This window comes from Carassius auratus, chromosome 49 (assembly GCF_003368295.1).
Source record: "Carassius auratus strain Wakin chromosome 49, ASM336829v1, whole genome shotgun sequence".
NCBI lineage: Eukaryota > Metazoa > Chordata > Actinopteri > Cypriniformes > Cyprinidae > Carassius > Carassius auratus.
The window spans coordinates 1,503,828-1,518,842 of record NC_039291.1 but is presented as its reverse complement, the minus strand read 5'-3'; the positions used below and the strand labels follow the sequence as shown (position 1 = coordinate 1,518,842).

Below are 15,015 nucleotides of genomic sequence, written 5' to 3'. Positions count from 1 at the left end.
TTAACTGCATTATATTAAACCTTTACTTTTACAATGCACTAGTAATGATGATTACTCATTATTCTTTTTATTCAAGAAAATATCTATCGGGTTTTGTCATTTTAATTCCAGTTTATGTTTAAGCACATCCATGGCTACAAAAAAGTTTTAAATGTACCATACGCTATTTAATGGCTTACCTGCAAAATGATTAAACAGCAAGAAAGGTAACATACAAAAATATTTTACCAATGTTTTGGGCAACAGAATCTTTAATAACTTTACTATATAAATTGCAATAATGTTTAACAAATATATTACATAAGATTATAATAAAAATATTATAAAATTGTTTACCCTTGTTATATAGCTGACCCTGAAAATGTAGTGTTGACTTGTATCTCTCAACAGCAATTTTAGTTTGTATGACAGAAAATTAAATGTCTCATTATCCGATTTCCTCGTTTTGAAGTGAACCCAGAGTTTCCCTATCATAGGTCACTTCGATGCTGCGGTGACGTCACCACGTATGGGAACACCTCTGGTGTGACGAATGTCTGAAGCCCTATACCATCCCGCCAATCCTATTGGCCAAATGGCGCATAGCACCACCCTGCGCATGCGCACGCATGATATACCTGGGTGCAGCGCGCCATTTCGCTCAGATTTCATTCCTTCAGGAATAGCGAATCATCTGTGCCCTATCATCTCGCGTTCTCCAGCGATTTTCTTCGAGCAGTGTTAACTCCTCTTTCGCGGACGCGATGAGTCAACGAAAGGTAAGAGCCGTATATGGGTTTATCACAGGGAGGCACTCATGAGAGATTCGTTTGCAGCCTCTCTCATGTTCTCTCTGTGATAGCCTACGGCTATGGTAAAATAAGAAAGTAATCCGCGCTCTGGAGTCTATTTCTCAGTCGCCTCGCGTCTAACCCCCACCGTTCGCTTCTGCGGTCGCCGAGGCCCCGCACGAGGTGTTGGTTAGGGGCGATATGTGCGGCTTGACTATGAGTACAGTGATGCACTGGATTTTTCCACTTGCTCGCTCTCCCCTACTCGAGCGCGTTAATCAGAGCAGTTTGCTTTATACTATGTTGTCTACCGCAGCTTCTACTCAGAGTAGGCTCTGACCGGCATAAGCGGTTCTCTCCCTCCGAGCGGATAGGAGAAACGCGCTTCCCCTTTTCTCAGTGTGCTAATATGTGGCTATCCACGCGGTGGATAAACTACCCTTCTCACGGACCTCCACCAAGAGGTTCGAGGTCCTGGAAGCAGCCTTATCGGCGCATATCACGAACGGCGCGGGTTTTTGCCACGATTTAGTGACATGCTATTATATAGCGATGCCGTTTGACTACCTCTCTAGCCGAACGGATCGCGCCTAACTCCGCCGCGACCTAGTCTCGTCTAGACGTATCGAGTCGTGTCTATTTCGGGAAAAATTTCATTCTCTTATTACGGTTCTTTACGAGAAGCCTCTCGTTCTCCCCCACGCTCTAACATTGACTGTCTCGCAGCACAAGCACTTCGAGCGTCACTGAACTGAGCTGTTATTTGAGCGCCCCTCAGACACTGCACAATTCGTCTTCAGAGTTTGAGGGACGGCACAAGAGACTGGCGAATTTGGCCAGTTTATGACGGCTCACACAGCTGCCGCGTTTTCGCTAGCGGCGTGGCCTTATGTTTATCTTGTTGGTTTAAATCCTGCCGTGGACACGCTTCAGGATTATACACAACGAAACGCAGCGAGTTTGACGCATGCATTTCCTTCTATGTTTGCCGGGGTCTGTGCCCTCCACTGAAGAGTGCTGTTGGACTGCTAATGCACATCCAACCCTCTCACTGCAGTCCCCACGCTCTAACATTGACTGTCTCGCAGCACAAGCACTTCGAGCGTCACTGAACTGAGCTGTTATTGGAGCGCCCCCTCAGACACTCTGCACTATTCAGCCTTCAGAGTCTGAGGGACGCCACAAGAGGCTGGAAAATATGGCCAGTTTATGACGGCTCACACAGCTGCCGCGTTCTCGCTAGCGGCGTGGCCTAATGTTTTCTTGTTGTATTAAATCCTGCCGTGAACACGCTTCAGGATTATACACAATGAAACGCAGCGAGTTTGACGCATGCGCCTTACTTCATGTTTGCCAGGGTCTGTGCCCTCCACTAGAGAGTGCTGTTGGACTGCTAATGCACATCCAACCCTCTCACTGCAGTCCCCACGCTCTAACATTGACTGTCTCGCAGCAAAGGCACCTCGAGCATCATTGGATTGAGCTATCATTTGAGCGCCCCCTCAGACACTCTGCACTATTCAGCCTTCAGAGTCTGAGGGACGCCACGAGAGACTGGCGAATATGGCCAGTTATGATGGCTCACACAGCTGCCACGTTCTCGCTAGCGGCGTGGCCTACTGTCATCTTGTTGGATTAAATCCTGCCGTGAACACGCTTCAGGATTATACACAACGAAACGCGGCGAGTTTGACGCTTGCGCTTTCCTTCTATGTTTGCCAGGGTCTGTGCCCTCCACTAGAGAGTGCTGTTGGACTGCTAATGCACATCCAACCCTCTCACTGCAGTCCCCATGCTCTAACATTGACTGTCTCGCAGCTAAGGCACCTCGAGCATCATTGGATTGAGTTATCATTTGAGCACCCCCTCAGACACTCTGCACAATCCAGCCTTCAGAGTTTGAGGGGCGGTACAAAAGGCTGGCAAAGATGGCCAGTTTATGACTGCTCATACAGCCGCCACGTTCTCGCAATGGCGACGTGGCCCGATTTTTATCTTGGTGAATTAAATCCTGCCGTGGATACGCTTCAGGATTATACACAACGAAACGCAGCGAGTTTACGCATGCGCTTTACTTCATGTTCGCCAGGGACTGTGCCCTCCACTATAGAGTGCTGTTGGACCGCTAATGCGCATCCAACACACTCACTGCAGTCCCTACGCTCTGACATTGGCTGTCTCGCAGCAAACAGCGCTTCGAGCAGCATTGGATCGGGCTGTGACGCCAGGCATAAATAATAACTAATAATCCCTCAGACACTGCGCAATCCAGCTTTCAGATTTTGAGGGGTGATTCTAGGGTCTTACACAGACGACCCATTTATGACGGCTCGCACAGCCGCCGTTTTAGTTAGCGGCAGAGCTTGATGTTCAATTCGTTGGTCTAATTCCTGCCGTAGACACGTTCAGGATTATACACAACGGGACGCAATAGCTCTTATGCATACACTTCCCCTGTGCACGAATGCCGCAGGCTTTTCCGTGCACGGACATTGTGTATGACAACGTTGCAGAAAGCGGAAATTTGAGAAACTGCTAGTATCGTTTTGGGTCGCGTGTAACGCTTGCCCGGCATTTCTCAATGGGTGTTACGCACAATTGTCACGGATACACCAATTCGCTTTTTAGAGGCCCGCCTCTTTCCGCTGAATTCTTTCCACGGTGGTAGACTGATGGTAATAGCAGTGTTGTGACAGGAGATGTCAACTCTGCTGAGCAAAGGGGCTATAGAAGTCGTAGACCCCGTACTTCTCAATGCATGGATGTAGCTCTGGCCCCGTTGCGGCTCCAGGGCGTCCATCTGTTAACCACTTGTACGATTGACAGCGGCATTCCCCGTAATTTGTCTGGGGTTACTTCACATGCGCCCCTTTTCAGTGGAAAAGTGGGCGGAAAGACGAAATATTTCACCCCGTTGTCTTCCGCATCCGACGATTTCGGTGACACGGAGTTGTGTGATGTCGTTAAAACTATGGATGCCAACCGAGTTTCTCCTACCGGGGTTCGGCTGGGGATTGAGCTTTCCCAGAGACCGTCACGACGGATGCGTCTTTGACCGGTTGGGGAGCTGTTTGTCAAGGGCTATCAGCCCATGGAGTGTGGACAGCTGCACAACGCGGTTGGTATATAAACCGGTTGGAATTACTGGCAGTTTTCTGGCTCTCCAGTAATTCGCGAATCTGCTGATCGGCCGTCTTGTGCTGCTCAGATCAGACAACACAGCGTTTGTCTCATACCTGAATCATTAGGAAGGATTACGCTCTCGCCCCCTGTGCAGGCTGGCGAGACATGTTCTTCTCTGGTCTCAGAGAAAATTTCTGTCGATCCGAGTTGTTCATGTCCCTGGACGTTTGAACTTCGGAGCGGATATGCTATCCAGACAGGCTCTGGAACAGGGAGAATGGAGATTACACCTCCAGACGGTGAATCTTTTATGGTGGGTATTCGGCAAAGCGAAAGTGGATTTATTTGCGTCTAACATGACTACGCATTGCCCGCTATGGTTCTCCCTATGCCCCCCATCGCCCCTGGGTGTGGATGCATTAGCTCACAGCTGGCCCAGGACCAGTCTGTATGCTTTCCTCCGATTCATTTGATCCCAGCGGTATTATGCAGAATACGGCGGGACAGAGTGGAACAGCTGCTGCTGGTGGCTCCGCGATGGCACACGCAGCCGTGGTTTGCGGATCTATCAGTCTGCTAGCGGGCTCTCCGTGGAGATTCCCCTCAGGCAAGATTTATTATCACAAGCACAGGGGCTGATTTGGCACCCGAGGCCGGATCTGTGGAAACTGTGGGCGTGGCCACTGAGCGGAGTGCATTAGTATGTCCCGGTCTTTCTGTTGGAACCGCTGAGACTATATTGAATTCTAGAGCAGCTTCTACGAGACGCTTATATGCTTTCAAGTGGAGACTGATTACAGCCTGGTGTGGCAATCGTAATGTGGATCCAGTTTACTGCCCAGTGGCTTCAGTGCTGGAGTTCCTCCAGGATTGTTTTTCGGATGGCGTAACACCAGCCACTTTTAAGTTTTACGTGGCAGCCATTTCAGCTTACCACGAATACTTAGGCGGTGCCTCTATGGGGCGTCATCCATTAGTTTCTCGTTGCATACAGCGTGCGCGACGGCTGAGGCCTTTCCGCCCTGTTCGAGGTCCTTCATGGGGTTTATCCTTTGTGTTGCTAGGTTTATCAGGGCATCCGTTTGAGCCCTTGGAGCCCGTATCGTATAAATTCTTGACACTGAAGACATTTCTTCTCATGGCTTTATCCTCCCTCAAGAGAGTTGGGGATTTACAGGCTCTTTCTGTTTCACCCTCATGCATGGAATTTGCACCGGGCTCTGTGAAGGTGCTGCTGCGGCCCAGGCCTAACTATGTTCCTAGGTCGCATCTAACCTCTTTCGCTTTCAGTAAGTGTTCCTGGAAGCTTTTTCACCTGCTGAGGCTGGATCAAGAGATCTAAGTCTTTGCCCTGTGAGAGCTTAAAGACTTATGTGGATCGTACAGCCCCTTGGCATGAATCTGACCAGCTGTTTGTCTGTTTTGGACATAAAGTAAGGGCCATGCGGTTACAAAGCAGCGCATGTCCCATTGGCTGGTGGAGGCAATTTCTTTGGCCTATGAGGCGCGCGGACTCGCTTCGCCCTTAGGAATTGAGGCTCATTCCACTTGAGCTGTGGCTTCTTCTCAAGCTTTTCTCAGTGGATCTTCTATGGATGATATCTGTGCTGCGGCAGGATGGTCCTCACCGAGCATTTTTTATCAAGTCCTACAGTCTGGATGTGAGGATGGCTCCTGGCTCCCGGGTTCTCTCCGCTTGAGCAGATGCTTCCTCTGATCTCAGTTATCAGGTACGTCAGGCGTTTTGGTATATCGTTCCCATACGTGGTGACGTCACCGCAGCATCGAAGTGACCTATGATAGGGAACATCTCGGTTACGTATGTAACCTTGGTTCCCTGAATAGGGAACGAGATGCTGCGGTTCTGGCCGTTCCGTACCTTGATAACTCTTCATCTTCAGTCATGAAATCTGAGCGAAATGGCGCGCTGCACCCAGGTATATCATGCGTGCGCATGCGCAGGGTGGTGCTATGCGCCATTTGGCCAATAGGATTGGCGGGATGGTATAGGGCTTCAGACATTCGTCACACCAGAGGTGTTCCCATACGTGGTGACGTCACCGCAGCATCTCGTTCCCTATTCAGGGAACCAAGGTTACATACGTAACCGAGATGTTTCTCTGAAATCAAAATGAGGTGTGGGCACGCCCCCTAGTGGCAAACTATAAATAGAGACTTCACAATAATCACATTTTGTTGCTTTGCAGCCTGATGATGACAGATTCGGTTTTATCAAGCTGTATTTACTCAGTGCATCTTATTTCCAAGTAAAGATTTACCAACCGGTCAGAAAAAAAGGATCACCTTTTGCTTTAATTCCAGCTTTTGTTAAGTCTGTTGGGACTGGCCTCTACCAATCTTTTCACATATAGACTTCTCAATATTTGCCCACTCTTCTTTGCAGAACTGCTCATGTTCAGTTGAATCTGACGACTGTTAGAAATAATGAGAAAGGAATTTCCTATTTAGGGTCATACACTTCACAGTTTAATGTGTATTGTTCTCTTACTTTAAACCAAGTAAAATACACTAGAGGCAAGACTGAAGGAAAAGTGCAGTGCTGACTTCCAAGTGTAGATCTTCCCAAATCAGACACATGGGAGGCCAGGACAGATCTGATCTACTGGTTGAATAAGCACATGTAAACTACAATGGGTTAAAATAACTGAGTTGAAGGTTCTCCAGTGACAAAGTCTGATGATAAAAACCAAACAATGTGATGACATTGACTTCAAATAATTAGAAAACTTTTGTAGTTCTGTGTATTTTTGAAAGATGGCACTTTTGAACTCTACTCAAGATTCAAACATGAAAATGTAACTTTCAGGAAATGACAACTGAAACAAATCAGAAAACAACATTTTAATGATCACTTCAGTACTACATTGAACTGTATCAAATGATAAATAACAGTACGAAGGTTTGAAGTTCTTAAGATCATTGCACTTTTCAACACAGCTACACGACGCTCAGTCTTCAGGCTCGCCGGGGCCCCTGATGTCATCGATCTTCAGAATCATCTTGACTACTTGAGTGGCCAGAGAAATCTGCTGTTTCTTTCCAATGAGGGTCTCGATCACATGCTGTTGCTTCATGTCTGCAAAGATTCAAGTCAAATTTAATGGCAAATAAATACCTTTCTATGAGTCATGTCAAGACTGAACCCATTACATGAAAAAATGGAACAAAGACAGATTCAATTCATCAACAGTCAAGAATTTTACATAGGTACTTTAAAAAAAAAAAAAAAACATTTTTCAATGAAAAATCATTGAAAGGAAATGTATCATAGCTTCCACAAAAATATTAAGTGGCACAATTGTTTTAAACATCATAATGAAAACAAATGTTCCTTGAACACCAAACCAGAATATTAGAATGAATTCTGAATAGAGTTGTTCCGATTCCGATACTAGTATCGGAAATATCTCCGATACCACAACAAATTCTGGCATCGGCATCGGCGAGTACATGAACCCATATACCGATCCGATACCATTTTCTTAAAAAAGACCTAGTTATGACCGCAAGCTTTGCCTAACCGCTGCACGGTTCTTCTTCGCTGCTCAAAATGCATTGAAAACACAGGAAGTTGTGCTGTGTTGCCACAAGCAACCCCTGTTTAGAGCAGCGAAGAAGAAATGAAAACGCGTTAGCAGCCCTGATCTATATATGACTGGATCACTCATCACATTCTAAACTGCCAAAAGACAGTGAAGCCGCTACTATATTATAGATCAGTGGTTAGCAGTATGTCTCTGTAGTACCGGTAGTTACAGACTCTCGAGTATATTCAGTACCGGCAGCTGCGTTCAGTCGCTTCCGTGTTAGTCAAAGCGCAGGGCTCCAGACAGTAGCCGAATATATACTAGTGTCTGTGAATATTAAACTGCAAAATACTATTTAAATATTACTCCCGCAAAATCTACATCTCTGTGGGTGACTGGCACAGATGCGCGAGAGCTCGCTGTTTTGTAGTCTCTGCTGTGTGTCATGAGGACACGAACGCATAAACCGTCACTTCATGAGAATTTACCGTTTCATTTGAGAATACTGTCATATCATAAACACAGACACTCAAAGATCTTCATGGCAGCCCATTAAAATAAATGTTTGGTTTACATGAGTAAATTGACAATATATAAAGCTACTGTTGTAGCCTACAGTAATAATAATACGTCTCTATAATAATAATAATTATGCCTAGATGGTTGCTTGTTTTTTACTTGTTTTTTACTTGTTAGAGATTATCTGATTAATAGATCTTTTTTTATATTCCTAGACTTATTTGTTGCAGTTTTTTATACAGTTATATTGTAAAACTTAAATACCTTTTTTAGTTTGCGGTGTTAGATTTTTGGCTGCATTTGAAGTTCTTTTTTGCATAAGAAAATAAATAATACTGTCAAATTCATGTTAGATAATAAAAATACTGTAATAAATACAGTAGTTCACCATGTATTTGTTCATGTTTTATTGAGGGATCTGTCTGAAGCACACCATAAAAAAATTCTAGCAATTTACACAGGGCTAGTAGTATATACAGCTGTATATACAGATATACACCCAGGTATCGGATCAGTACTCGGTATCGGCCGATACCCTGAGCCCAGGTATCGGAATCGGTATCGGGAAGAGAAAAAGGGTATCGGAACATCTCTAATTCTGAAGACTGGAGTAATGATGCAGGAAATGTAGGTTTGCCATTAAAGGATTTAATTACATTTGAAAATATATTCTCCCCACATTCCACAAGTACTTAAATTATGATTCTTTACTTGCTGTATTTCATAAAAAGTATTTTCATCTTTATTTACAATTTCATATCAATAATGTATAATAAAGAAGTTCGTACCATTTGTTGATAAATGTAGGCAGTCAATCCCAAGTGCAGGGTTGTTTTCCTTGACTTGTTGGGCTCTGACCTCTGCCATTGTTTGAATGGGGTTCATACCGCTGTTCTCGGCCAGTGCCATAGGAATGACCTCCAGAGCATCAGCGAACGCTCTCATGGCATACTGTTCCAGAGAGGGGCACTGGAATAGAAGCAGAATGTTTTAAACACAGGCTTAACAAAAAACATCATGCACCTCAGGGACTGAAAGTGTATAGAGTGCATATGACTCCAAAAGTAGTGTACCTTATCAGCTGCCTGGTTGACTGCAAGAGCGCAGGAGATCTCTGAGGCACCGCCACCATACACAATGCGGTTATCCCTCACGAGGTTACGGATGACACACACAGCGTCATGGAGAGCTCTCTTAGCCTCTTCAATAATCTAAATGATTCAGATGAATAGGCAAAGGAGATGACAAAATTGCAACAGTGATACAAAAACAGATTTATTATCTAGAGGGGGTGGAGGGTGTTAGCACTTAAAACTCTTTACCATTTTGTTCCCGCCACGGATGAAGATCGTCACAGCTCTGGAGTTCTTGCATTCCTCAATAACCAGCATTCTGTCTTTAGTGGTCCCGAAGCAGATTTCCTTCACCAGCCCAGCACTGCCCAACTTCTCTGGGGTCAGCTCGCTGAATCGGGGTACGATACGTCCTCCAGTAGCAATGGCTATGAGCTGGAAAAAAAAAATTTAATCTCAATCTTTGCATACCAGTTTTTTCAGTTTCCCAACAAAGAAAAAAAATAAAGTTATCACAGGTTCTATAAAATGCAGCAAAAGTTATTTCCATGATGATAAGAAATGTTTCTTGAGCACCAATGCAGCATTTTACAATGATTTCTGAAAACTGGAGTAATGATACTGAAAATTGATTTTGACCCCAAACTTTTGGCCGTATGGTTTTTACAAACCTCAATCTCAGGTCCACCGACCCAGCGGACTGCAGGAAGCTCATTCTGCAGAAGTAAGTGATTGGCTTCATCATCAAATCCCCACTGGCAGATGGCAAGATTAGCCCCATTCTCCTTCACCTTTAGTGAAGTTTAAAAACAAAACAAAAATGAAATGCATTTAAATACTGTATTTTACGGACTATAAGTCACACTTTTTTTCATAGTTTGGCTGGTCCTGCTACATAGTCAGGTGTGACTTATTTATCAAAATTAATTTGACATAAACCAAGAGAAATGAACCAAGAGAAAAAATTACCGTCTACACCTGCGAGAGGGCGCTCTATGCTGCTCATTGCTACAGAGACAGAGCGCCCTCTTGCGGCTGTAGATGGTAATGTTTTCTTTTGGTTCTTGGGTCTTATTAAATGCAACTTATAGTCCAGTGCGACTTATGTTTTTTTTTCTCATCATGACGTATTTTTGGACTGATGCGACTTATACTCAGGTGCGACTTATAGTCCGAAAAATACGGTACATGGTCCGTGATAAAGGTCACATTTTTTTAAGGATTGTTGTACTAAATGTAAAAAAATCTTAAACGAACACCAAAACTAATTAGATGTCTTTAAAGCATTAAAATACCAATGTAAATTAAAACCGATCTTCTATTAAAAGCTTCCAGTTTTATATAGCTTTTCTGAATAATTCCCTACTATTTTACAGCTTTACAAAAATACTAGGAAATAAAAATCATAAATACATACACTACATATTAATATACAAAAGTTAAATGACTTTATACATATTAATTACAAAAAGAATTCATTAAAACAATGTGGTCGAACGATATATTGGCAAGGCGGTATTTTTCAAATATCAGCATCTGCCGATAAGTTTTTCTGTTTGGCCGATGCATTTGAGGTGGGACTCAATTACCTTAGGAAAGTGTGCAAACGGAAGCATAGAATATACAAACCTGCCGAATCATTTCCTCAAACTTTTCCTTCTCATACTTCTGCAGAGCTTTGTAGTCCTCAACTGAGGTCACGTCAAGCTTATGCTTGGTTTTGGGCTTGGGGGGCTCAAATGGGCAGGTGAGAATGGCGATTTTTGTGTCTTTCAGTACCTGCATTTAAAACATGCTTATTAACAATGACTTTTCATATGACAAATATGCCACGCATGTGCAACCAGGAATGAATATTAACAGTACCTTGGGCATCTGAGGATGACTGAACTCTTTGTCCACAATCACACCTTTGATGAGCTGAGTGTCCTCTAGTTTACCACCAACTTTTCCTTCAACTTTGATAAGCTCAAAGTCGACATCCTTCCTCTCCATGTCGGCCACGGTCAGGATGGCATTGACTGCGATCTCTGCCATCTGTCTGTGGCAGCGGTTGATTCTACAAAACAATTATAATAATTGATTTTTCATATAATATTCTCATGACCTCTTCATTTAAAAAGACTGGTAAGACAGACACTCACACTTTGGATCCTAGCGTGGTCATGGCTGTCTGAATAAGAGGCTCGGTGTTGTTGGGATCCACTGGGAAACTATCACCAATTTTGTCGAGTTGCTCAATGGCGATCTTTGCGGCCTGGTCATAACCATCGGTGATCCTGATGGGGTGAATGCCTCTGTCTAACAGCTGCTCGGCCTGCTCTAGAAGAGCTCCAGCCAAAACTACAGGGACAAACAGACACAGACCACAAAAAAGCTTTTTAAAAAACACTCATATGAGGCATATATTGCAATTAAAAGATGTAATCTACTGTAGCTTACAGCTGGGTGAACATGGAATAAATGTAGTGAAAAATACACTGCATTTTGAATGTTTTGGGTCAGTCAGATTTTTTTTCAATGTTTTTGAAAATCTCATTCTCACAAAGGCTGAATTTAATGTAAAATACAGTATATATAAAAAAGAAGTAAAATAACATTGAGAACTCATTACAATTTAAAAGAACTATTTTCAATTATAATATTTTAAAGTGGAATTTTTCTTCAATACATTTTATTAGAATATTATTATAAATATGCTTTAGTGTTTTCACAAATTAGTCTTAATTAATAAAATGTAAACAGGGGATTTACTATTAAAATGAAAACATGGAAGAAATATTGTGTGATTTATTTCTTTAAAAAATAAAGTTTTATTAATTATAAATATATCTTCTTCTGCTTGTTCGAAAAAGTGGAATAATTCTAAAACTATTTTGACGAGTCGTGCGCCTTCACACAGAGTTTACAGTTCGGCAAATACAGGTGTACTGTGTGTCCATTGAGATGAATTGATCACTTAATGGAGAGAGAACTCTGAAGCACTCAGTCTAATCTTAGCTCATGCTAATCTTATAACAGCCTTGAACACACACACTGGCGAGTAAAGAATTTATTAGCCAATGGCTAACAATAGACATCATTTAGTCGCCCAGAGTAAAATTAAGTAGCATATGCGAGTGATTTAGTCACAATGTAGAGGGTTGTTTTGACGGGTTGCCGTGAATCCCTTTAAATTGACACTGGTTTTACTCCAATGAAACGGTAAAATGCTTGTGAAGTGACTGGTGATGTTTATGTATTTATGTCCTCATTGAGAAGGCAGATGCTGAAATTACTGCAAGTGTCACGAGCTTCAGTCTATGTATTAAACAAAACCGCACATCTCTGCCATTCATTCATTCACACAGAGACGCGCAGAACATGCAGGATTCAGATTACAAATGACTTTTGCCGTTTAACATTTACAGATACTGGTCTATATGGAGCTTTGATTTGATTACTTTATGCTAATTGACAAATTCCGTGACTGTCCATATTAAAGGGTTAGTTTTTTCAAATTAGTGCTGGGCGGTAAACCGGTTCATACCGAAAACCGGTGTATATTTTAGTTAGGATGTTAATTTTTAATATACCGCCATACCAATGTATTTAATTACTCAACTCACGGGTTTTTGACTAGGTTTAAAACAAGAAAAAGTGCACTTTGAGCAGCTTATTATACAAACCTGGAAGTAAAATGCATGAATGCTGCATTGTTTATATTTATTGAGTGTAAAGTAATGTCTATAACTATGAAAGATTGTTACTGTTCTGTGATAAAAGACTCACAAAGCTGAAAAAAAATAAATACATACATATATATTTTTTTTTTTTTACATTATATGAAATCAAAACAATGAACAAATGTTGTGTTTGTAGACTAAACAGCCGCGGATCAGTAGCGAACTGCAAACATCCTGTCTGAAAGCACAATGAGTCTGTGCTGCGGACTGCATATGCACTGCAGATTCGGCCTGAGATTCGAACCCACAACCCTAGGGTTAGGAGTCAAACTCTCTAACCACTAGGCCACAGCTTCCCCAAGTGTGAAACAAGCGTTACAGGGAAGATGGATGCTGCATAACTAGTAGAACATGACACAGAAGACCTTGTGCCAAAAAGAGGAACCATTTTATGCAAGTGCTGTCGGACTAAAAGCACGTCTTGGAAAATCAACCAGCAGAAAATGCATTATACACCTGATGCATGAAAAAAAAAACATCATAAACTGGGAAACCGGCATAATTTAGAAAGAAACTGTGATATAAATTTTTGTTCAAACCGCCCAGCACTAACCCAAATATTGAAATTACGTCATTAATAACTCACCCTCATGTCGTTCCAAAACCGTGAGACCTCAGTTTATCTTTGGAACACAGTTTAAGATATTTTTGATTTAGTCCGAGAGCTCTTAGTTCCTCCATTTTTGTCCAAAAATAGCAAAAACTAGGACTTTATTCAGCATAGTCTTCTCTTCTGGATCTGTTGTGAGCAAGTTTCATATGTTTATGAATATGTTTAATTTTTTTCATGACTGGATTTTGAGATTCCGTCTGCGTTTTCTGCTTAGTGGAAATCATAGCGCTGTAGGCGTCAAGAACTGGGTTGACCAGGTCTTTTGACAACACTACGCTGCTTAATATTTTGGTGGATTTTTAAAATGATCTCTTTGATTAACAGAAAACTCTAATGCTACCTTTTATCAATTTAATGCATCCTTACTGAATAAATGTAATAATTTCTGGAGTATATATGGAGACATTTTACTTACGGTAATATTTTTTTAATTTATTTTTTGTCATTTTAGCCAAACCCTGCTTAATTTTGACCCTGATACAAATTACTTACATCTGAATGCAATATAAAACCAAACAGAAAACGTCATAAATAAATGTACAGGGGGAATATGTAGAGTTTTTTCAATGCAACTCTGCATCCCATGTGCAATCAGCGGGTTATTATGTTTAGTAAGAAGAGGAGAGAGAACTCACCAACAACTCCAGTCGTTCCATCTCCAATTTCATCATCCTGAGACTTGGAGAGTTCTACCATGAGTCTGGCAATCTGATGGTCCACATCCATCATGCTGAGGATCGTTGCACCATCATTAGTCACAGTCACCTCACCATCCTTATCCACCATCATCTTGTCAAGACCTGTAAACAACAATCATTTGCTTTTGGAACACAGCAAGGAACGGACTAACAAGGCTGCAAGCAGAACTGAGCACTCACCATTTGGCCCAAGTGATGTTCTCAGGGTGTTCGCAACTGCTTTAGCTGCCATGATGTGAGACTGAAATGTGCAGGTTTAACATTAAAATATGCGTATCACAAAAAAAAAAAAACTTCTTGACAGGATTCTTGACAAACTATCAGACGTTAATAAGTAGAAAAATAAAGTCAAGGTACAGTGACAGCTCTCTTATGAATAAAAAATAAATAAAAATTTCTTGTGTATCTGACTGCGCATCATGACTCAACAGCGCTAGAGGAAGCACATGGACCATCCGCTGCTTGACATTAAGTGCATCATTGATCACGTTAGACAATTAAAATAGGACATTCTTTTTATATTAGACTGTAGGAGCATATTGTAATAAATACGTACTTAAAACATGAAACAAACTGCTGTTCTGGATTACAAATATGATTTAATGCACAGTCAAAAGCTCAGAGAGCGCATTAGCCCGTTAGCTTTTGTACCTTCAACGCTTCCAGGCCAGTCAAGCGAGATTTCTTGTCCTGGTCTTTTATGATGATGAAAGGCCTTCCATATTCATCGAAGGCGAGAGTCCCGAGTGAAGACATTTTTAATCTCCACCCCAGTGAAATGCACAACTACGTAAAATGATTTTATACTCGAGATTTTAATCCTCTAGCTGTGCACCTCGCCGCGCGGATCTGCCGGCTAGTTCTGGAAGAATCTCGGGGCGGAGCGAACCAAGTAGTGTATGTTTTAACACCAATTAATTTTCGGGTAAATTAAATACACGTCGAA

General features: G+C 42.3%; 1 protein-coding gene across 1 annotated transcript; it reads right to left on the bottom strand.

The window, feature by feature from the left end:
* Window positions 1-6,740: 6,740 nt before the first annotated feature.
* LOC113066007 (T-complex protein 1 subunit epsilon) lies at window positions 6,741-14,964 on the bottom strand. Its single transcript, XM_026237561.1, has 11 exons — window positions 14,721-14,964; window positions 14,250-14,310; window positions 14,007-14,171; window positions 11,178-11,376; window positions 10,900-11,092; window positions 10,663-10,812; window positions 9,705-9,824; window positions 9,283-9,468; window positions 9,034-9,171; window positions 8,749-8,929; window positions 6,741-6,990 (listed from the first exon to the last, which is right to left on the bottom strand). Exons 1-11 carry the CDS (start codon window positions 14,823-14,825, stop codon window positions 6,863-6,865), a joined length of 1,626 nt encoding a protein of 541 aa, XP_026093346.1. The 5' UTR covers window positions 14,826-14,964; the 3' UTR covers window positions 6,741-6,862.
* Between the last annotated feature and the right edge of the window lie 51 nt (window positions 14,965-15,015).

Excerpts from the sequence above, each read along its gene's own strand:
- LOC113066007 (XM_026237561.1), bottom strand. The coding sequence starts at position 14,825 with ATGTCTTCACTCGGGACTCTCGCCTTCGATGAATATGGAAGGCCTTTC. Across the intron at positions 9,469-9,704 it reads TCGGTGGACCTGAGATTGAG|CTCATAGCCATTGCTACTGG; the intron begins GTTTGTAAAAAC and ends TTTTTTTTCCAG. Across the intron at positions 8,930-9,033 it reads TCAACCAGGCAGCTGATAAG|TGCCCCTCTCTGGAACAGTA; the intron begins GTACACTACTTT and ends CTTCTATTCCAG.